This window comes from Salvelinus fontinalis, chromosome 25, assembly GCF_029448725.1.
Source record: "Salvelinus fontinalis isolate EN_2023a chromosome 25, ASM2944872v1, whole genome shotgun sequence".
NCBI classification, from domain to species: Eukaryota; Metazoa; Chordata; class Actinopteri; order Salmoniformes; family Salmonidae; genus Salvelinus; species Salvelinus fontinalis.
The window spans coordinates 38912451-38936564 of NC_074689.1; the positions used below are offsets into that span (position 1 = coordinate 38912451).

Here is a 24114-nt window from a genome sequence, read left to right on the forward strand (position 1 = left end):
GCCTGCCCACCGTATCTGGGAGCTGTTGGCTATAACCTCATTATGTAGGCTAGCCTGCCCACCGTATCTGGCAGCTGTTGTTAGACCTGAACATGCGATGGAAACACATGGAACTTTATGTTTTTATTCAGTACATGAAAACTTAAGCAAAAAAAGTCTGTTGTGTTCACTACATCGTCATGCACTGAATTTTATCTGTAACAAGTCTGTTTGGTGGGAACACACCACTGGTGGGAGAATTCGCATATTTTCTTTATGCAGAATTGTTTTAATTAGCATGTTAATCTTTTGGCAATTGGATGGAAACCTTAGATACTGTCAGTCACTCAATTAGTCATGTCAGCTAACATTTCTTAGGTTGGTAAATTAATCTAGCTACCTATCTAAATTTGTAGTAATCATATTCGAAACTACCGACCGGGAGGCCCCCAAATTGATTTTGTTAGTCACTCTCACTCAGATATCGTATTAGAAAGCTAAAATTTCCCTCCACCCCATGACAAAATTAGTAGATTGTATGAAATTAGTTGTTAAATAGCTACATCTTTTCTCCGCCCAACTGCAAAATGTGTAGAATTTCAGAAAACTTGCTTTAAAAATGCAAAATTTTCTCTACATCCTATGGCAACATGTGTAGAATTGCAGAAAACTTGCTTTAAAACTGCACCATTTTCTCTACATCCTATGGCAAAATGTGTAGAATTGCAGAAAACTTGCTTTAAAACTGCACAATTTTCTCTACATCCTATGGCAAAATGTGTAGAATTGCAGAAAACTTGCTTTAAAAATGAAACATTTTCTCTACATCCTATGGCAAAATGTGTAGAATTGCAGAAAACTTGCTTTAAAACTGCACCATTTTCTCTACATCCTATGGCAAAATGTGTAGAATTGCAGAAAACTTGCTTTAAAACTGCACCATTTTTCTCTACATACTATGGCAAAATGTGTAGAATTGCAGAAAATTTACTCTAAAACTTCAATGTTTTCTGTCCACTGTCAAGAGTGGTGCCGCTACAATGTTTTGCTCAAATTTGTACTCAGGGCTCCCAAAAGGCTAGGACCGGCTCTGACTGCTTGTGTGGGTATGCAGACCGGCAAACCACATGACGAGTTCAGATATGCTATCAAAGTTGCCCATCCTTGCTCTATAACATTGTTATTACACTGTAATAACCCACGTATAACATAACCTTCATTCATCACCTCTCTCCATGGAAATATCAGTGTATCAGTTACCTATTGTCCCTCCGCTGTCTCTATTGCATCATGATCACAATAACCGCTGTAGCCATATCTAACCCAGCCACCCTTCTCTGACCTGTATTGCGGGATTATGCGGCTTTCTTCGCATATGTTTTCTTTTTTCACTTTGTCCGGTAGGCCAAACGTAAAGCAGATGTTTGTGATGAAGTGAAGCAAGCTCTCTCTGCCAGGAAGGGGATTAAAGAAAACCAAACATGACGTCTCTCTCCAAATGATGTTTTGTTTCAGGTGACAGGGAGGGACTTCGTCCACACACCTTCGGACAGCTCAGCGTACTTCCTCCATCAACCGCTGTGATATATAAACCGAGCGCGTCGAACTGCAGTCGAAGTCCTCCTATAGTTTGCAAGGAGCTATTTGCAAGTCTAGGCTACTGCTGGAAGGATATCGCTGTCTCTCTCTCTCTCTCTCTCTTATCCACTATTCTAACTAAAACGTTGGAAGAGTGTCGCCTGGCAACGCAGGCACAAGATACCGCCGCAAAGTAGAAGGTAGGACCTTTTCCAAAATTCCGTAGAGGGATTTTATTTCTTCTGTTGTGACCGATATTTTTCTGCTGCATGTGTGTTTTTGTTATATTTTTGGGAATCTTTGAGAAGGTTTTTACAAACGTTTGTACTATTTGAAATACAGTTGGCACAAATAGACTATTTAGAGTAATGTCTGTTATTTTTTTAAATGTCATTTCAGATTAAATCAAGACCAGGGATAGCCTACATCCCGTCACATATTTTTAAAGAAGCAAACATGAATTCTCCGCACTTTGCCATAGACTTTCTGCTGTTGTGCATATCTTTCGGAGCAAGTGTATTGGCAGCCAACTCTCCCAGCGTATCCTCGACGTTGCCAGCCACCAATTTCACCGATCTTGGCGCAGCGTTCAACTATAGAGAAGCAGGCAGCGAAAATATTCCCCTGACCAGGAGGAAGCGTTATATTTCCCAAAACGACATGCTTGCCATTCTTGATTACCACAATAAAGTAAGAGGGAAGGTTTTCCCTCCGGCGTCCAATATGGAGTACATGGTAAGTGATTTATATCTTTTACTTTATCAATAAATTGCTCATTGATTAATGATGAATTATCTTTCTGCTTTGCCTGCGTTCCCTTCCTTCACTTGTTCTTCTAATTTTTAATACTGATATTGAGGTTTATGTATTGATAAATAGCCTGCTTGTTAGATCAGTGGCCAGGGTTATTATAAACTCCAGTTTAGATGTCCTGGAGAAGCTGCTCTATCCACTGATACATGTCTACTTAGCAGCTCTATCCACTGATACATGTCTACTTAGCAGCTCTATCCACTGATACATGTCTACTTAGCAGCTCTATCCACTGATACATGTCTACTTAGCAGCTCTATCCACTGATACATGTCTACTTAGCAGCTCTATCCACTGATACATGTCTACTTAGCAGCTCTATCCACTGATACATGTCTACTTAGCAGCTCTATCCACTGATACATGTCTACTTAGCAGCTCTATCCACTGATACATGTCTACTTAGCAGCTCTATCCACTGATACATGTCTACTTAGCAGCTCTATCCACTGATACATGTCTACTTAGCAGCTCTATCCACTGATACATGTCTACTTAGCAGCTCTATCCACTGATACATGTCTACTTAGCAGCTCTATCCACTGATACATGTCTACTTAGCAGCTCTATCCACTGATACATGTCTACTTAGCAGCTCTATCCACTGATACATGTCTACTTAGCAGCTCTATCCACTGATACATGTCTACTTAGCAGCTCTATCCACTGATACATGTCTACTTAGCAGCTCTATCCACTGATACATGTCTACTTAGCAGCTCTATCCACTGATACATGTCTACTTAGCAGCTCTATCCACTGATACATGTCTACTTAGCAGCTCTATCCACTGATACATGTCTACTTAGCAGCTCTATCCACTGATACATGTCTACTTAGCAGCTCTATCCACTGATACATGTCTACTTAGCAGCTCTATCCACTGATACATGTCTACTTAGCAGCTCTATCCACTGATACATGTCTACTTAGCAGCTCTATCCACTGATACATGTCTACTTAGCAGCTCTATCCACTGATACATGTCTACTTAGCAGCTCTATCCACTGATACATGTCTACTTAGCAGCTCTATCCACTGATACATGTCTACTTAGCAGCTCTATCCACTGATACATGTCTACTTAGCAGCTCTATCCACTGATACATGTCTACTTAGCAGCTCAATTCATTGATACATGTCTACTTAGCAGCTCTATCCACTGATACATGTCTACTTAGCAGCTCTATCCACTGATACATGTCTACTTAGCAGCTCTATCCACTGATACATGTCTACTTAGCAGCTCTATCCACTGATACATGTCTACTTAGCAGCTCTATCCACTGATACATGTCTACTTAGCAGCTCTATCCACTGATACATGTCTACTTAGCAGCTCTATCCACTGATACATGTATACTTAGCAGCTCAATTCATTGATACATGTCTACTTAGCAGCTCAATTCATTGATACATGTCTACTTAGCAGCTCAATTCATTGATACATGTCTACTTAGCAGCTCAATTCATTGATACATGTCTACTTAGCAGCTCAATTCATTGATACATGTCTACTTAGCAGCTCAATTCATTGATACATGTCTACTTAGCAGCTCAATTCATTGATACATGTCTACTTAGCAGCTCAATTCATTGATACATGTCTACTTAGCAGCTCAATTCATTGATACATGTCTACTTAGCAGCTCAATTCATTGATACATGTCTACTTAGCAGCTCAATTCATTGATACATGTCTACTTAGCAGCTCAATTCATTGATACATGTCTACTTAGCAGCTCTATCCACTGATACATGTTTACTTAGCAGCTCTATCCACTGATACATGTTTACTTAGCAGCTCTATCCACTGATACATGTCTACTTAGCAGCTCTATCCACTGATACATGTCTACTTAGCAGCTCTATCCACTGATACATGTCTACTTAGCAGCTCTATCCACTGATACATGTCTACTTAGCAGCTCTATCCACTGATACATGTCTACTTAGCAGCTCTATCCACTGATACATGTCTACTTAGCAGCTCTATCCACTGATACATGTTTACTTAGCAGCTCTATCCACTGATACATGTTTACTTAGCAGCTCTATCCACTGATACATGTCTACTTAGCAGCTCAATTCATTGATACATGTCTACTTAGCAGCTCAATTCATTGATACATGTCTACTTAGCAGCTCAATTCATTGATACATGTCTACTTAGCAGCTCAATTCATTGATACATGTCTACTTAGCAGCTCAATTCATTGATACATGTCTACTTAGCAGCTCTATCCACTGATACATGTCTACTTAGCAGCTCTATCCACTGATACATGTCTACTTAGCAGCTCAATTCATTGATACATGTTTACTTAGCACACAATTCATTGATAAATGTGTGTTGCTTAGTGAAAGAAGCTCTCTGTCATGGTGACTGGTGATGTGTGATAGGTTGATGTGAATCAAGGTCCCCCAGATGGCACCATATTCCCTATATAGTGTACTACTCTTGACCACAGTCCATGTGGCTATGGTCAAAAGTAGTGCACTATATAGGGAATAGGGGTCTATTTGGAATGGAACCAATGTGTAGTTCAGAGCAGGATGCTCAGTGACAAATATCTCCTCTGACCCCCTCTCTGACCCTCTCTGGCCCCCTCTCTGACCCTCTCTGACCCTCTCTGACCCCCTCTGTGACCCCCTCTCTGACCCCCTCTCTGACCCTCTCTGACCCTCTCTGACCCTCTCTGACCCTATCTGACCCTATCTGGCCCCCTCTCTGACCCTCTCTGGCCCCCTCTCTGACCCCCTCTCTGACCCTCTCTGACCCTCTCTGGCCCCCTCTCTGACCCTCTCTGACCCCCTCTCTGACCCTCTCTGACCCCCTCTCTAACCCTCTCTGACCCCCTCTCTGACCCTCTCTGACCCTCTCTGGCCCCCTCTCTGACCCTCTCTGACCCTCTCTGACCCCCTCTGACCCTCTCTGACCCTCTCTGGCCCCCTCTCTGACCCTCTCTGGCCCCCTCTCTGACCCCCTCTCTGACTCTCTCTGACCCTCTCTGGCCCCCTCTCTGACCCTCTCTGGCCCCCTCTCTGACCCTCTCTGGCACCCTCTCTGACCCTCTCTGACCCTCTCTGACCCTCTCTGACCCCCTCTCTGACCCTCTCTGACCCTCTCTGACCCTCTCTGGCCCCCTCTCTGACCCTCTCTGGCCCCCTCTCTGACCCTCTCTGGCCCCCTCTCTGACCCTCTCTGGCCCCCTCTCTGACCCTCTCTGGCCCCCTCTCTGACCCTCTCTGAACCCCTCTCTGACCCTCTCTGAACCCCTCTCTGACCCTCTCTGAACCCCTCTCTGACCCTCTCTGGCCCCCTCTCTGACCCTCTCTGGCCCCCTCTCTGACCCTCTCTGACCCTCTCTGGCCCCCTCTCTGACCGTCTCTGACCCTCTCTGGCCCCCTCTCTGACCCTCTCTGAACCTCTCTGACCCTCTCTGACCCTCTCTGGCCCCCCTCTGACCCTCTCTGACCCTCTCTGGCCCCCTCTCTGACCCTCTCTGGCCCCCCTCTGACCCTCTCTGACCCTCTCTGGCCCCCTCTCTGACCCTCTCTGGCCCCCTCTCTGACCCTCTCTGACCCTCTCTGGCCCCCTCTCTGACCCTCTCTGGCCCCCTCTCTGACCCTCTCTGACCCCCTCTCTGGCCCCCTCTCTGACCCTCTCTGACACTCTCTGACCCTCTCTGACCCTTTCTGACCCTCTCTGACCCTCTATGACCCTCTCTGGCCCCCTCTCTGACCCTCTCTGGCCCTCTCTCTGACCCTCTCTGGCCCCCTCTCTAAACCTCTCTGACCCTCTCTCTGACCCTCTCTGGCCCCGTCTCTGACCCTCTCTGACCCTCTCTCTGACCCTCTCTGGCCCCCTCTCTGACCCTCTCTGACCCTCTCTGGCCCCCTATTTGACCCTCTCTGACCCTCTCTGACCGTCTCTGGCCCTCTCTGACGCTCTCTGACCCTCTCTGACACCCTCTCTGACCCTCTCTGGCCCCCTCTCTGGCCCCCTCTCTGACCCTCTCTGAACCTCTCTGACCCTCTCTGACCCTTTCTGGCCCCCTCTCTGACCCTCTCTGACGCTCTCTGACCCTCTCTGGCCCCCTCTCTGACCCTCTCTGACACCCTCTCTGACCCTCTCTGGCCCCCTCTCTGGCCCTCTCTGGCCCTCTCTGACCCTCTCTGACCCTCTCTGGCCCCCTCTCTGACCCTCTCTGGCCCCCTCTCTGACCCTCTCTGACCCTCTCTGGCCCTCTCTGACCCTCTCTGGCCCCTCTCTGGCCCCCTCTCTGGGCCCCTCTCTGACCCTCTCTGGCCCCTCTCTGGCCCTCTCTGGCCCCCTCTCTGGCCCCCTCTCTGACCCTCTCTGGCCCCCTCTCTGACCCTCTCTGACACTCTCTGGCCCCTCTCTGGCCCTCTCTGGCCCCCTCTCTGACCCTCTCTGGCCCCCTCTGGCCCCCTCTCTGACCCTCTCTGACCCTCTCTGACCCCCTCTGACCCTCTCTGGCCCCCTCTCTGACCCCCTCTGACCCTCTCTGACCCTCTCTGACACTATCTGGCCCCCTCTCTGAACCTGACCCAGCTGTTGAGCACATTTGAGCGTCCAGGACCACCTACAGCCTCGCTGGGAGAGGGGGTCACGTTTTAGAGGGGTCACGTTTTAGAGGGGTCACGCTTTAGAGGGGTCACGTTTTAGAGGGGTCACGCTTTAGAGGGGTCACGCTTTAGAGGGGTCACGTTTTAGAGGGGTCACGTTTTAGAGGGGTCACGTTTTAGAGGGGTCACGTTTTAGAGGGGTCACGTTTTAGAGGGGTCACGTTTTAGAGGGGTCACGTTTTAGAGGGGTCACGTTTTAGAGGGGTCACGTTCTAGAGGGGGTCACGTTTTAGAGGGGTCACGTTTTAGAGGGGTCACGTTTTAGAGGGGTCACGTTCTAGAGGGGTCACGTTTTAGAGGGGTCACGTTTTAGAGGGTGACTGACGGGGAAAACATTAAGAGTCAAAAGTAGTGCACTACTTATGAAATAGGGTGCCTTTTGTGATCCAAGTGTCCATGTAGTGGTGTAATGGGTTTGGTTGGAGTTGTTCATGACTTGAGTGATGAATGGGTTTAAAGACACGGTAGCCGGTAGCCGGTAGCCGGTAGCCGGTAGCATTCCCTGGACAATGTCCAGTTTAGAGGCTTTATGTCCTTAAGGATGGCTGTAGAGAGACTAGCTCCAGTTGCATGTTGCAGATACAGAGATGGGTGTGTTCCAAGTAGTGTTCCAAGTAGTGTTCCAAGTAGTGTTCCAAGTAGAGGCTGCTGTAAAAAGGCCCTAGCTATAATAAACCAACTATTGGCGGCGCATCGCTCTGAACAGGCCAGGTGCATAGCTATCATAGGAGCGATGGTGGCTGGCAACGTCAAGGACGCGGTGGGAGAGTTGGCAGTCAATACACTTACAGTCTATGGCAAAGTGCAGAACATTCATGTTTGCTCATTTAAAGGTATGTGATGGGTATGTAGGCTATCCCTAGTCTTGATTTAAATTAAATATAAAAGAACAGACATTACTCTAGTAGTCTATTTTTTCGGTGTGACAACTTAAATCTAGTACTACCATCTAGGGGGTTGGACCACGTGAGAGAGTAGTACTACCATCTAGGAGTTTGAACCACGTGAGAGAGAGAGAGTAGTACTATAATCTAGGAGGTTGAACCACGTGAGAGAGAGAGTAGTACTATAATCTAGGAGGTTGTACCACGTGAGAGAGAGAGAGTAGTACTATAATCTAGGAGGTTGTACCACGTGAGAGAGAGAGAGTAGTACTATAATCTAGGAGGTTGTACCACGTGAGAGAGAGAGAGTAGTACTATAATCTAGGAGGTTAAACCATGTGAGAGAGTAGTACTATAATCTAGGAGGTTGAACCACGTGAGAGAGAGAGAGAGTAGTACTATAATCTAGGAGGTTGAACCACGAGAGAGAGAGAGAGTAGTACTATAATCTAGGAGGTTGAACCACGAGAGAGAGAGAGTAGTACTATAATCTAGGAGGTTGTACCACGTGAGAGAGAGAGTAGTACTATAATCTAGGAGGTTGAACCACGAGAGAGAGAGAGTAGTATTATAATCTAGGAGGTTGAACCACGTGAGAGAGAGAGAGTAGTAATATAATCTAGGAGGTTGAACCACGTGAGAGAGAGAGTAGTACTATAATCTAGGAGGTTGTACCACGTGAGAGAGAGAGAGTAGTACTATAATCTAGGAGGTTGTACCACGTGAGAGAGAGAGTAGTACTATAATCTAGGAGGTTGAACCACGTGAGAGAGAGAGTAGTACTATAATCTAGGAGGTTGTACCACGTGAGAGAGAGAGAGTAGTACTATAATCTAGGAGGTTGAACCACGTGAGAGAGAAGGTAGTACTATAATCTAGGAGGTTGAACCACGTGAGAGAGAGAGTAGTACTATAATCTAGGAGGTTGAACCACGTGAGAGAGAGAGAGTAGTACTATAATCTAGGAGGTTGAACCACGTGAGAGAGTAGTACTATAATCTAGGAGGCTGAACCACGTGAGAGAGAGAGTAGTACTATAATCTAGGAGGTTGTACCACGAGAGAGAGAGAGAGTAGTACTATAATCTAGGAGGTTGAACCACGTGAGAGAGAGAGTAGTACTATAATCTAGGAGGTTGAACCACGTGAGAGAGAGAGAGTAGTACTATAATCTAGGAGGTTGTACCACGTGAGAGAGTAGTACTATAATCTAGGAGGTTGAACCACGTGAGAGAGAGAGAGAGTAGTTCTATAATCTAGGAGGTTGAACCACGTGAGAGAGAGAGTAGTACTATAATCTAGGAGGTTGAACCACGTGAGAGAGAGAGTAGTACTACCATCTAGGAGGTTGTACCACGTGAGAGAGAGAGAGTAGTACTATAATCTAGGAGGTTGTACCACGTGAGAGAGAGAGTAGTACTATAATCTAGGAGGTTGTACCACGTGAGAGAGAGAGAGTAGTACTATAATCTAGGAGGTTGAACCACGTGAGAGAGAGAGTAGTACTATAATCTAGGAGGTTAAACCACGTGAGAGAGAGAGTAGTACTATAATCTAGGAGGTTGAACCGCGTGAGAGAGAGAGAGCAGTACTATAATCTAGGAGGCTGAACCACGTGAGAGAGAGAGTAGTACTATAATCTAGGAGGTTGAACCACGTGAGATAGAGAGAGTAGTACTATAATCTAGGAGGTTGAACCACGTGAGAGAGAGAGAGTAGTACTATAATCTAGGAGGTTGAACCACGTGAGAGAGTAGTACTATAATCTAGGAGGCTGAACCACGTGAGAGAGAGAGTAGTACTATAATCTAGGAGGTTGTACCACGAGAGAGAGAGAGAGAGAGAGTAGTACTATAATCTAGGATGTTGAACCACGTGAGAGAGAGAGTAGTACTATAATCTAGGAGGTTGAACCACGTGAGAGAGAGAGAGTAGTACTACCATCTAGGAGGTTGAACCACGTGAGAGAGAGAGTAGTACTATAATCTAGGAGGTTGTACCACGTGAGAGAGAGAGAGTAGTACTATAATCTAGGAGGTTGAACCACGTGAGAGAGTAGTACTATAATCTAGGAGGCTGAACCACGTGAGAGAGAGAGTAGTACTATAATCTAGGAGGTTGTACCACGAGAGAGAGAGAGAGAGTAGTACTATAATCTAGGAGGTTGAACCACGTGAGAGAGAGAGTAGTACTATAATCTAGGAGGTTGAACCACGTGAGAGAGAGAGAGTAGTACTACCATCTAGGAGGTTGAACCACGTGAGAGAGAGAGAGTAGTACTATAATCTAGGAGGTTGAACCACGAGAGAGAGAGAGAGTAGTACTATAATCTAGGAGGTTGAACCACGTGAGAGAGAGAGTAGTACTATAATCTAGGAGGTTGTACCACGTGAGAGAGAGAGAGTAGTACTATAATCTAGGAGGTTGAACCACGTGAGAGAGTAGTACTATAATCTAGGAGGCTGAACCACGTGAGAGAGAGAGTAGTACTATAATCTAGGAGGTTGTACCACGAGAGAGAGAGAGAGAGTAGTACTATAATCTAGGAGGTTGAACCACGTGAGAGAGAGAGTAGTACTATAATCTAGGAGGTTGAACCACGTGAGAGAGAGAGAGTAGTACTACCATCTAGGAGGTTGAACCACGTGAGAGAGAGTAGTACTATAATCTAGGAGGTTGAACCACGAGAGAGAGAGAGAGTAGTACTATAATCTAGGAGGTTGAACCACGTGAGAGAGAGAGTAGTACTATAATCTAGGAGGTTGTACCACGTGAGAGAGAGATTAGTAGTACTATAATCTAGGAGGTTGTACCACGTGAGAGAGTAGTACTATAATCTAGGAGGTTGAACCACGTGAGAGAGAGAGAGAGTAGTACTATAATCTAGGAGGTTGAACCACGTGAGAGAGAGAGAGTAGTACTATAATCTAGGAGGTTGTACCACGTGAGAGAGTAGTACTATAATCTAGGAGGTTGAACCACGTGAGAGAGAGAGAGAGTACTACTATAATCTAGGAGGTTGAACCACGTGAGAGAGAGAGTAGTACTATAATCTAGGAGGTTGAACCACGTGAGAGAGAGAGTAGTACTACCATCTAGGAGGTTGTACCACGTGAGAGAGAGAGAGTAGTACTATAATCTAGGAGGTTGTACCACGTGAGAGAGAGAGTAGTACTATAATCTAGGAGGTTGTACCACGTGAGAGAGAGAGAGTAGTACTATAATCTAGGAGGTTGAACCACGTGAGAGAGAGAGTAGTACTATAATCTAGGAGGTTAAACCACGTGAGAGAGAGAGTAGTACTATAATCTAGGAGGTTGAACCACGTGAGAGAGAGAGAGTAGTACTATAATCTAGGAGGTTGAACCACGTGAGAGAGAGAGTAGTACTATAATCTAGGAGGTTGAACCACGTGAGAGAGAGTGTAGTACTACCATCTAGGAGGTTGAACCCCGAGAGAGAGAGAGAGAGTAGTACTATAATCTAGGAGGTTGAACCACGTGAGAGAGAGAGTAGTACTATAATCTAGGAGGTTGAACCACGTGAGAGAGAGAGTAGTACTATAATCTAGGAGGTTGAACCACGTGAGAGAGAGAGTAGTACTATAATCTAGGAGGTTGTACCACGTGAGAGAGAGAGAGTAGTCCTATAATCTAGGAGGTTGAACCACGTGAGAGAGAGAGTAGTACTATAATCTAGGAGGTTGAACCACGTGAGAGAGTAGTACTATAATCTAGGAGGTTGTACCACGTGAGAGAGAGAGAGTAGTACTACCATCTAGGAGGTTGAACCACGTGAGAGAGAGAGTAGTACTATAATCTAGGAGGTTGTACCACGTGAGAGAGAGAGAGTAGTCCTATAATCTAGGAGGTTGAACCACGTGAGAGAGAGAGAGTAGTACTACCATCTAGGAGGTTGAACCACGTGAGAGAGAGAGAGTAGTAATATAATCTATAAGGTTGAACCACGTGAGAGAGAGAGAGTAGTACTACCATCTAGGAGGTTGAACCACGTGAGAGAGAGAGAGTAGTACTACCATCTAGGAGGTTGAACCACGTGAGAGAGAGAGAGTAGTAATATAATCTATAAGGTTGAACCACGTGAGAGAGAGAGAGTAGTACTACCATCTAGGAGGTTGAACCACGTGAGAGAGAGAGAGTAGTACTATAATCTAGGAGGTTGAACCACGTGAGATAGAGAGAGTAGTACTATAATCTAGGAGGTTGAACCACGTGAGAGAGAGAGAGTAGTACTATAATCTAGGAGGTTGAACCACGTGAGAGAGTAGTACTATAATCTAGGAGGCTGAACCACGTGAGAGAGAGAGTAGTACTATAATCTAGGAGGTTGTACCACGAGAGAGAGAGAGAGAGAGAGTAGTACTATAATCTAGGATGTTGTACCACGTGAGAGAGAGAGAGTAGTACTATAATCTAGGAGGTTGAACCACGTGAGAGAGAGAGAGAGTAGTACTATAATCTAGGAGGTTGAACCACGTGAGAGAGAGAGAGTAGTACTATAATCTAGGAGGTTGTACCACGTGAGAGAGTAGTACTATAATCTAGGAGGTTGAACCACGTGAGAGAGAGAGAGAGTACTACTATAATCTAGGAGGTTGAACCACGTGAGAGAGAGAGTAGTACTATAATCTAGGAGGTTGAACCACGTGAGAGAGAGAGTAGTACTACCATCTAGGAGGTTGTACCACGTGAGAGAGAGAGAGTAGTACTATAATCTAGGAGGTTGTACCACGTGAGAGAGAGAGTAGTACTATAATCTAGGAGGTTGTACCACGTGAGAGAGAGAGAGTAGTTCTATAATCTAGGAGGTTGAACCACGTGAGAGAGAGAGTAGTACTATAATCTAGGAGGTTAAACCACGTGAGAGAGAGAGTAGTACTATAATCTAGGAGGTTGAACCACGTGAGAGAGAGAGAGTAGTACTATAATCTAGGAGGTTGAACCACGTGAGAGAGAGAGTAGTACTATAATCTAGGAGTTTGAACCACGTGAGATAGAGAGAGTAGTACTATAATCTAGGAGGTTGAACCACGTGAGAGAGAGTGTAGTACTACCATCTAGGAGGTTGAACCCCGAGAGAGAGAGAGAGAGTAGTACTATAATCTAGGAGGTTGAACCACGTGAGAGAGAGAGTAGTACTATAATCTAGGAGGTTGAACCACGTGAGAGAGAGAGTACTACTATAATCTAGGAGGTTGAACCACGTGAGAGAGAAGGTAGTACTATAATCTAGGAGGTTGAACCACGTGAGAGAGAGAGTAGTACTATAATCTAGGAGGTTGAACCACGTGAGAGAGAGAGAGTAGTACTATAATCTAGGAGGTTGAACCACGTGAGAGAGTAGTACTATAATCTAGGAGGCTGAACCACGTGAGAGAGAGAGTAGTACTATAATCTAGGAGGTTGTACCACGAGAGAGAGAGAGAGTAGTACTATAATCTAGGAGGTTGAACCACGTGAGAGAGAGAGTAGTACTATAATCTAGGAGGTTGAACCACGTGAGAGAGAGAGAGTAGTACTATAATCTAGGAGGTTGTACCACGTGAGAGAGTAGTACTATAATCTAGGAGGTTGAACCACGTGAGAGAGAGAGAGAGTAGTTCTATAATCTAGGAGGTTGAACCACGTGAGAGAGAGAGTAGTACTATAATCTAGGAGGTTGAACCACGTGAGAGAGAGAGTAGTACTACCATCTAGGAGGTTGTACCACGTGAGAGAGAGAGAGTAGTACTATAATCTAGGAGGTTGTACCACGTGAGAGAGAGAGTAGTACTATAATCTAGGAGGTTGTACCACGTGAGAGAGAGAGAGTAGTACTATAATCTAGGAGGTTGAACCACGTGAGAGAGAGAGTAGTACTATAATCTAGGAGGTTAAACCACGTGAGAGAGAGAGTAGTACTATAATCTAGGAGGTTGAACCGCGTGAGAGAGAGAGAGCAGTACTATAATCTAGGAGGCTGAACCACGTGAGAGAGAGAGTAGTACTATAATCTAGGAGGTTGAACCACGTGAGATAGAGAGAGTAGTACTATAATCTAGGAGGTTGAACCACGTGAGAGAGAGAGAGTAGTACTATAATCTAGGAGGTTGAACCACGTGAGAGAGTAGTACTATAATCTAGGAGGCTGAACCACGTGAGAGAGAGAGTAGTACTATAATCTAGGAGGTTGTACCACGAGAGAGAGAGAGAGAGAGAGTAGTACTATAATCTAGGATGTTGAACCACGTGAGAGAGAGAGTAGTACTATAATCTAGGAGGTTGAACCACGTGAGAGAGAGAGAGTAGTACTACCATCTAGGAGGTTGAACCACGTGAGAGAGAGAGTAGTACTATAATCTAGGAGGTTGTACCACGTGAGAGAGAGAGAGTAGTACTATAATCTAGGAGGTTGAACCACGTGAGAGAGTAGTACTATAATCTAGGAGGCTGAACCACGTGAGAGAGAGAGTAGTACTATAATCTAGGAGGTTGTACCACGAGAGAGAGAGAGAGAGTAGTACTATAATCTAGGAGGTTGAACCACGTGAGAGAGAGAGTAGTACTATAATCTAGGAGGTTGAACCACGTGAGAGAGAGAGAGTAGTACTACCATCTAGGAGGTTGAACCACGTGAGAGAGAGAGAGTAGTACTATAATCTAGGAGGTTGAACCACGAGAGAGAGAGAGAGTAGTACTATAATCTAGGAGGTTGAACCACGTGAGAGAGAGAGTAGTACTATAATCTAGGAGGTTGTACCACGTGAGAGAGAGAGAGTAGTACTATAATCTAGGAGGTTGAACCACGTGAGAGAGTAGTACTATAATCTAGGAGGCTGAACCACGTGAGAGAGAGAGTAGTACTATAATCTAGGAGGTTGTACCACGAGAGAGAGAGAGAGAGTAGTACTATAATCTAGGAGGTTGAACCACGTGAGAGAGAGAGTAGTACTATAATCTAGGAGGTTGAACCACGTGAGAGAGAGAGAGTAGTACTACCATCTAGGAGGTTGAACCACGTGAGAGAGAGTAGTACTATAATCTAGGAGGTTGAACCACGAGAGAGAGAGAGAGTAGTACTATAATCTAGGAGGTTGAACCACGTGAGAGAGAGAGTAGTACTATAATCTAGGAGGTTGTACCACGTGAGAGAGAGATTAGTAGTACTATAATCTAGGAGGTTGTACCACGTGAGAGAGTAGTACTATAATCTAGGAGGTTGAACCACGTGAGAGAGAGAGAGAGTAGTACTATAATCTAGGAGGTTGAACCACGTGAGAGAGAGAGAGTAGTACTATAATCTAGGAGGTTGTACCACGTGAGAGAGTAGTACTATAATCTAGGAGGTTGAACCACGTGAGAGAGAGAGAGAGTACTACTATAATCTAGGAGGTTGAACCACGTGAGAGAGAGAGTAGTACTATAATCTAGGAGGTTGAACCACGAGAGAGAGAGAGAGTAGTACTACCATCTAGGAGGTTGTACCACGTGAGAGAGAGAGAGTAGTACTATAATCTAGGAGGTTGTACCACGTGAGAGAGAGAGTAGTACTATAATCTAGGAGGTTGTACCACGTGAGAGAGAGAGAGTAGTACTATAATCTAGGAGGTTGAACCACGTGAGAGAGAGAGTAGTACTATAATCTAGGAGGTTAAACCACGTGAGAGAGAGAGTAGTACTATAATCTAGGAGGTTGAACCACGTGAGAGAGAGAGAGTAGTACTATAATCTAGGAGGTTGAACCACGTGAGAGAGAGAGTAGTACTATAATCTAGGAGTTTGAACCACGTGAGAGAGTAGTACTATAATCTAGGAGGTTAAACCACGTGAGAGAGAGAGTAGTACTATAATCTAGGAGGTTGAACCACGTGAGAGAGAGTGTAGTACTACCATCTAGGAGGTTGAACCCCGAGAGAGAGAGAGAGAGTAGTACTATAATCTAGGAGGTTGAACCACGTGAGAGAGAGAGTAGTACTATAATCTAGGAGGTTGAACCACGTGAGAGAGAGAGTAGTACTATAATCTAGGAGGTTGAACCACGTGAGAGAGAGAGTAGTACTATAATCTAGGAGGTTGAACCACGTGAGATAGAGAGAGTAGTACTATAATCTAGGAGGTTGTACCACGTGAGAGAGAGAGTAGTACTACCATCTAGGAGGTTGAACCACGAGAGAGAGAGAGAGAGTAGTACTATAATCTAGGAGGTTGAACCACGAGAGAGAGAGAGAGAGTAGTACTATAATCTAGGAGGTTGAACCACGTGAGAGAGAGAGTAGTACTATAATCTAGGAGGTTGAACCACGTGAGAGAGTAGTACTATAATCTAGGAGGTTGTACCACGTGAGAGAGAGAGAGTAGTACTACCATCTAGGAGGTTGAACCACGTGAGAGAGAGAGTAGTACTATAATCTAGGAGGTTGTACCACGTGAGAGAGAGAGAGTAGTCCTATAATCTAGGAGGTTGAACCACGTGAGAGAGAGAGTAGTACTATAATCTAGGAGGTTTAACCACGTGAGAGAGAGAGAGTAGTACTACCATCTAGGAGGTTGAACCACGTGAGAGAGAGAGAGTAGTAATATAATCTATAAGGTTGAACCACGTGAGAGAGAGAGAGTAGTACTACCATCTAGGAGGTTGAACCACGTGAGAGAGAGAGAGTAGTACTATAATCTAGGAGGTTGAACCACGTGAGATAGAGAGAGTAGTACTATAATCTAGGAGGTTGAACCACGTGAGAGAGAGAGAGTAGTACTATAATCTAGGAGGTTGAACCACGTGAGAGAGTAGTACTATAATCTAGGAGGCTGAACCACGTGAGAGAGAGAGTAGTACTATAATCTAGGAGGTTGTACCACGAGAGAGAGAGAGAGAGAGAGTAGTACTATAATCTAGGATGTTGAACCACGTGAGAGAGAGAGTAGTACTATAATCTAGGATGTTGAACCACGTGAGAGAGAGAGTAGTACTATAATCTAGGAGGTTGAACCACGTGAGAGAGAGAGAGTAGTACTATAATCTAGGAGGTTGTACCACGTGAGAGAGAGAGAGTAGTACTATAATCTAGGAGGTTGAACCACGTGAGAGAGTAGTACTATAATCTAGGAGGCTGAACCACGTGAGAGAGAGAGTAGTACTATAATCTAGGAGGTTGTACCACGAGAGAGAGAGAGAGAGAGTAGTACTATAATCTAGGAGGTTGAACCACGTGAGAGAGAGAGTAGTACTATAATCTAGGAGGTTGAACCACGTGAGAGAGAGAGAGTAGTACTACCATCTAGGAGGTTGAACCACGTGAGAGAGAGAGAGTAGTACTATAATCTAGGAGGTTGAACCACGAGAGAGAGAGAGAGTAGTACTATAATCTAGGAGGTTGAACCACGTGAGAGAGAGAGTAGTACTATAATCTAGGAGGTTGTACCACGTGAGAGAGAGAGAGTAGTACTATAATCTAGGAGGTTGAACCACGTGAGAGAGTAGTACTATAATCTAGGAGGCTGAACCACGTGAGAGAGAGAGTAGTACTATAATCTAGGAGGTTGTACCACGAGAGAGAGAGAGAGAGTAGTACTATAATCTAGGAGGTTGAACCACGTGAGAGAGAGAGTAGTACTATAATCTAGGAGGTTGAACCACGTGAGAGAGAGAGTAGTACTATAATCTAGGAGGTTGAACCACGTGAGAGAGAGAGAGTAGTACTACCATCTAGGAGGTTGAACCACGTGAGAGAGAGAGAGTAGTACTATAATCTAGGAGGTTGAACCACGAGAGAGAGAGAGAGTAGTACTATAATCTAGGAGGTTGAACCACGTGAGAGAGAGAGTAGTACTATAATCTAGGAGGTTGTACCACGTGAGAGAGAGAGAGTAGTACTATAATCTAGGAGGTTGAACCACGTGAGAGAGTAGTACTATAATCTAGGAGGCTGAACCACGTGAGAGAGAGAGTAGTACTATAATCTAGGAGGTTGTACCACGAGAGAGAGAGAGAGAGTAGTACTATAATCTAGGAGGTTGAACCACGTGAGAGAGAGAGTAGTACTATAATCTAGGAGGTTTAACCACGTGAGAGAGAGAGAGTAGTACTACCATCTAGGAGGTTGAACCACGTGAGAGAGAGTAGTACTATAATCTAGGAGGTTGAACCACGAGAGAGAGAGAGAGTAGTACTATAATCTAGGAGGTTGAACCACGTGAGAGAGAGAGTAGTACTATAATCTAGGAGGTTGTACCACGTGAGAGAGAGAGTAGTAGTACTATAATCTAGGAGGTTGTACCACGTGAGAGAGTAGTACTATAATCTAGGAGGTTGAACCACGTGAGAGAGAGAGAGAGTAGTACTATAATCTAGGAGGTTGAACCACGTGAGAGAGAGAGAGTAGTACTATAATCTAGGAGGTTGTACCACGTGAGAGAGTAGTACTATAATCTAGGAGGTTGAACCACGTGAGAGAGAGAGAGAGAGTACTACTATAATCTAGGAGGTTGAACCACGTGAGAGAGAGAGTAGTACTATAATCTAGGAGGTTGAACCACGTGAGAGAGAGAGTAGTACTACCATCTAGGAGGTTGTACCACGTGAGAGAGAGAGAGTAGTACTATAATCTAGGAGGTTGTACCACGTGAGAGAGAGAGTAGTACTATAATCTAGGAGGTTGTACCACGTGAGAGAGAGAGAGTAGTACTATAATCTAGGAGGTTGAACCACGTGAGAGAGAGAGTAGTACTATAATCTAGGAGGTTGAACCACGTGAGAGAGAGAGTAGTACTATAATCTAGGAGGTTGAACCACGTGAGAGAGAGAGTAGTACTATAATCTAGGAGGTTGAACCACGTGAGAGAGTAGTACTATAATCTAGGAGGTTGTACCACGTGAGAGAGAGAGAGTAGTACTACCATCTAGGAGGTTGAACCACGTGAGAGAGAGAGAGTAGTACTATAATCTAGGAGGTTGAACCACGTGAGAGAGAGAGAGTAGTACTATAATCTAGGAGGTTGTACCACGTGAGAGAGAGAGAGTAGTACTATAATCTAGGAGGTTGTACCACGTGAGAGAGAGAGAGTAGTACTATAATCTAGGAGGTTGAACCACGTGAGAGAGAGAGAGTAGTACTATAATCTAGGAGGTTGAACCACGTGAGAGAGAGAGTAGTACTATAATCTAGGAGGTTGAACCACGTGAGAGAGAGAGTAGTACTATAATCTAGGAGGTTGTACCACGTGAGAGAGTAGTACTATAATCTAGGAGGTTGAACCACGTGAGAGAGAGAGAGTAGTATTATAATCTAGGAGGTTGAACCACGTGAGAGAGTAGTACTATAATCTAGGAGGTTGAACCACGTGAGAGAGAGAGTAGTACTATAATCTAGGAGGTTGTACCACGTGAGAGAGTAGTACTATAATCTAGGAGGTTGAACCACGTGAGAGAGAGAGAGTAGTATTATAATCTAGGAGGTTGAACCACGTGAGAGAGTAGTACTATAATCTAGGAGGTTGAACCACGTGAGAGAGAGAGTAGTAATATAATCTATAAGGTTGAACCACGTGAGAGAGAGAGAGTAGTACTATAATCTAGGAGGTTGAACCACGTGAGAGAGAGAGTAGTACTATAATCTAGGAGGTTGAACCACGTGAGAGAGAGAGAGTAGTATTATAATCTAGGAGGTTGAACCACGTGAGAGAGTAGTACTATAATCTAGGAGGTTGAACCACGTGAGAGAGAGAGAGTAGTACTACCATCTAGGAGGTTGTACCACGTGAGAGAGAGAGAGTAGTACTATAATCTAGGAGGTTGAACCACGTGAGAGAGTAGTACTATAATCTAGGAGGTTGTCCACGTGAGAGAGAGAGAGTAGTACTATAATCTAGGAGGTTGAACCACGTGAGAGAGAGAGAGTAGTACTATAATCTAGGAGGTTGAACCACGTGAGAGAGAGAGAGTAGTACTATAATCTAGGAGGTTGAACCACGTGAGAGAGAGAGAGTAGTACTATAATCTAGGAGGTTGAACCACGTGAGAGAGAGAGTAGTACTATAATCTAGGAGGTTGAACCACGTGAGAGAGAGAGTAGTACTATAATCTAGGAGGTTGTACCACGTGAGAGAGTAGTACTATAATCTAGGAGGTTGAACCACGTGAGAGAGAGAGAGTAGTATTATAATCTAGGAGGTTGAACCACGTGAGAGAGTAGTACTATAATCTAGGAGGTTGAACCACGTGAGAGAGAGAGTAGTACTATAATCTAGGAGGTTGAACCACGTGAGAGAGAGAGAGTAGTACTACCATCTAGGAGGTTGTACCACGTGAGAGAGAGAGAGTAGTACTATAATCTAGGAGGTTGTACCACGTGAGAGAGAGAGTAGTACTATAATCTAGGAGGTTGTACCACGTGAGAGAGAGAGTAGTACTATAATCTAGGAGCTTGTACCACGTGAGAGAGTGGTACTACCATCTAGGGACTTTATCTCGATTTGACCCTGATCCAATTCCTTTTTGTCTCTGTGTTCCGTTTCAGGAGTTCTGTTGACTAACCGAAGACAGCACGTGTCACTGTTGCATCAGAACTCATGGAACCTTGTTGCATTGGAGTACCTAGAACAAAGCACAACAATTTCCCGTGAATTAAACGTTTTAAAGAGACTTCTGCAGAGATCATAGATAGCCAGCTGCAGACAAATTCGTTTAAAAAAAACATTTTCTCAATGTATGGGAACAGGGAGAATAGACAAGGCTTTAACATTATGGGAACAGGGAGTATAGACAAGGCTTTAACATTATGGGAACAGGGAGAATAGACAAGGCTTTAACATTATGGGAACAGGGAGTATAGACAAGGCTTTAACATTATGGGAACAGGGAGTATAGACAAGGCTTTAACATTATGGGAACAAGGAGAATAGACAAGGCTTTAACGTGGGAACAGGGAGTATAGACAAGGCTTTAACATGGGAACAGGGAGAATAGACAAGGCTTTAACATGGGAACAGGGAGTATAGACAAGGCTTTAACATGGGAACAGGGAGTATAGACAAGGCTTTAACGTGGGAACAGAGAGTATAGACAAGGCTTTAACGTATGGGAACAGGGAGAATAGACAAGGCTTTAACGTGGGACCAGGGAGTATAGACAAGGCTTTAACATGGGAACAGGGAGTATAGACAAGGCTTTAACGTGGGAACAGGGAGTATAGACAAGGCTTTAACATGGGAACAGGGAGAATAGACAAGGCTTTAACATGGGAACAGGGAGAATAGACAAGGCTTTAACATGGGAACAGGGAGAATAGACAAGGCTTTAACATGGGAACAGGGAGAATAGACAAGGCTTTAACGTGGGAACAGGGAGAATAGACAAGGCTTTAACATGGGAACAGGGAGAATAGACAAGGCTTTAACATGGGAACAGGGAGAATAGACAAGGCTTTAACGTGGGAACAGGGAGAATAGACAAGGCTTTAACGTGGGAACAGGGAGTATAGACAAGGCTTTAACGTGGGAACAGGGAGAATAGACAAGGCTTTAACATTATGGGAACAGGGAGAATAGACAAGGCTTTAACGTATAGGAACAGGGAGTATAGACAAGGCTTTAAGGTGGGAACAGGGAGTATAGACAAGGCTTTAACTTGGGAACAGGGAGTATAGACAAGGCTTTAACATGGGAACAGGGAGAATAGACAAGGCTTTAACATGGGAACAGGGAGAATAGACAAGGCTTTAACATTATGGGAACAGGGAGAATAGACAAGGCTTTAACATTATGGGAACAGGGAGAATAGACAAGGCTTTAACGTGGGAACAGGGAGTATAGACAAGGCTTTAACGTGGGAACAGGGAGTATAGACAAGGCTTTAACGTGGGAACAGGGAGAATAGACAAGGCTTTAACATTATGGGAACAGGGAGAATAGACAAGGCTTTAACATTGGAACAGGGAGAATAGACAAGGCTTTAACATTATGGGAACAGGGAGAATAGACAAGGCTTTAACATTATGGGAACAGGGAGAATAGACAAGGCTTTAACGTGGGAACAGGGAGAATAGACAAGGCTTTAACATGGGAACAGGGAGAATAGACAAGGCTTTAACGTGGGAACAGGGAGAATAGACAAGGCTTTAACGTGGGAACAGAGAGTATAGACAAGGCTTTAACGTGGGAACAGGGAGAATAGACAAGGCTTTAACTTATGGGAATAGGGAGAATAGACAAGGCTTTAACGTGGGAACAGGGAGAATAGACAAGGCTTTAACATGGGAACAGGGAGAATAGACAAGGCTTTAACGTGGGAACAGGGAATATAGACAAGGCTTTGTGTGCATATTTGTCGTAGCTTAGTCACGCCTACAGTTCAGTCCATGTTACTCATGATCTCATGTTTCTCATGTTCCCTGTGTGTGTGTGTGTGTGTGTGTGTGTGTGTGTGTCTGTGTCTGTGTCTGTGTGTGTGTCTGTGTGTGTGTGTGTGTGTGTGTGTGTGTGTGTGTGTGTGTGTGTGTGTGTGTGTGTGTGTGTGTGTGTGTGTGTGTGTGTAGATGTGGGACGAGACCCTGTCTAAGTCAGCTGAGGACTGGGCCCACGCGTGTCTGTGGGAGCATGGACCTCGACACCTCCTCAGGTTCCTGGGCCAGAACCTCTCTGTCAGGACTGGACGGTGAGTCACCTCTGAACTTTGACCCCTCACTGTTGACCCTAGATGCTGACCGCAAGTCAGTTTGGTGTTCCACCGTCTAAAGGTTCAGGATCTGGGGGAGGGGAAACTGATCCTGGAACTCTGCCTCCAATGGTTTCTTCTGGTGATGACCCTGTCTGCTTCCTAAATGTCATGACCCCGTCTGCTTCCTAAAGGTCATGACCCCGTCTGCTTCCTAAAGGTCATGACCCCGTCTGCTTCCTAAAGGTCATGACCCCGTCTGCTTCCTAAAGGTCATGACCCTGTCTGCTTCCTAAATGTCATGACCTCGTCTGCTTCCTAAAGGTCATGACCCCGTCTGCTTCCTAAATGTCATGTCCCCGTCTGCTTCCTAAATGTCGTGACCCCGTCTGCTTCCTAAATGTCATGACCCCGTCTGCTTCCGAAATGTCATGACCCCGTCTGCTTCCTAAATGTCATGACCTCGTCTGCTTCCGAAATGTCATGACCTCGTCTGCTTCCTAAATGTCATGACCCCGTCTGCTTCCTAAAGGTCATGACCCCGTCTGCTTCCTAAATGTCATGACCTCGTCTGCTTCCTAAATGTCATGACCCCGTCTGCTTCCTAAATGTCGTGACCCCGTCTGCTTCCTAAACGGGACCCCGTCTGCTTCCTAAAGGTCATGACCCCGTCTGCTTTCTAAATGTCATGACCCCGTCTGCTTCCTAAATGTCGTGACCCCGTCTGCTTCCTAAATGTCGTGACCCCGTCTGCTTCCTAAATGTCGTGACCCCGTCTGCTTCTTAAATGTCATGACCCCGTCTGCTTCCTAAATGTCATGACCCCGTCTGCTTCCTAAATGTCATGACCCCGTCTGCTTCCTAAATGTCATGACCCCGTCTGCTTCCTAAATGTCGTGACCCCGTCTGCTTCCTAAATGTCGTGACCCCGTCTGCTTCCTAAAGGTCGTGACCCTGTCTGCTTCCTAAATGTCGTGACCCCGTCTGCTTCCTAAATGTCGTGACCCCGTCTGCTTCCTAAATGTCGTGACCCCGTCTGCTTTCTAAATGTCGTGACCCCGTCTGCTTCCTAAATGTCGTGACCCCGTCTGCTTCCTAAATGTCGTGACCCCGTCTGCTTCCTAAATGTCGTGACCCCGTCTGCTTTCTAAATGTCGTGACCCCGTCTGCTACCTAAATGTCGTGACCCCGTCTGCTTCCTAAATGTCGTGACCTCGTCTGCTTCCTAAATGTCGTGACCCCGTCTGCTTCCTAAATGTCATGACCCCGTCTGCTTCCTAAATGTCATGACCCCGTCTGCTTCCTAAATGTCATGACCCCGTCTGCTTCCTAAATGTCATGAACCCGTCTGCTTCCTAAAGGTCATGACCCCATCTGCTTCCTAAATGTCATGACCCCGTCTGCTTCCTAAATGTCATGACCCCGTCTGCTTCCTAAATGTCATGACCCCGTCTGCTTCCTAAAGGTCATGACCCCGTCTGCTTCCTAAACGGGACCCCGTCTGCTTCCTAAAGGTCATGACCCCGTCTGCTTCCTAAATGTCATGACCCAGTCTGCTTCCT

General features: G+C 45.3%; 1 protein-coding gene across 1 annotated transcript in view; it reads left to right on the top strand.

Annotated features, from left to right (window-relative positions):
- Positions 1–1340: 1340 nt before the first annotated feature.
- The window catches only part of pi15a (peptidase inhibitor 15a), a 28866-nt gene continuing 6092 nt past the window's right edge, over positions 1341–24114 (top strand). The window contains exons 1-3 of the mRNA XM_055882191.1: positions 1341–1757; positions 1957–2292; positions 22434–22552. Coding sequence (XP_055738166.1) covers positions 2014–2292; positions 22434–22552 — 398 coding nt within the window. The 5' untranslated portion in view covers positions 1341–1757; positions 1957–2013. The remainder of the gene's footprint in view (positions 1758–1956; positions 2293–22433; positions 22553–24114) is intronic.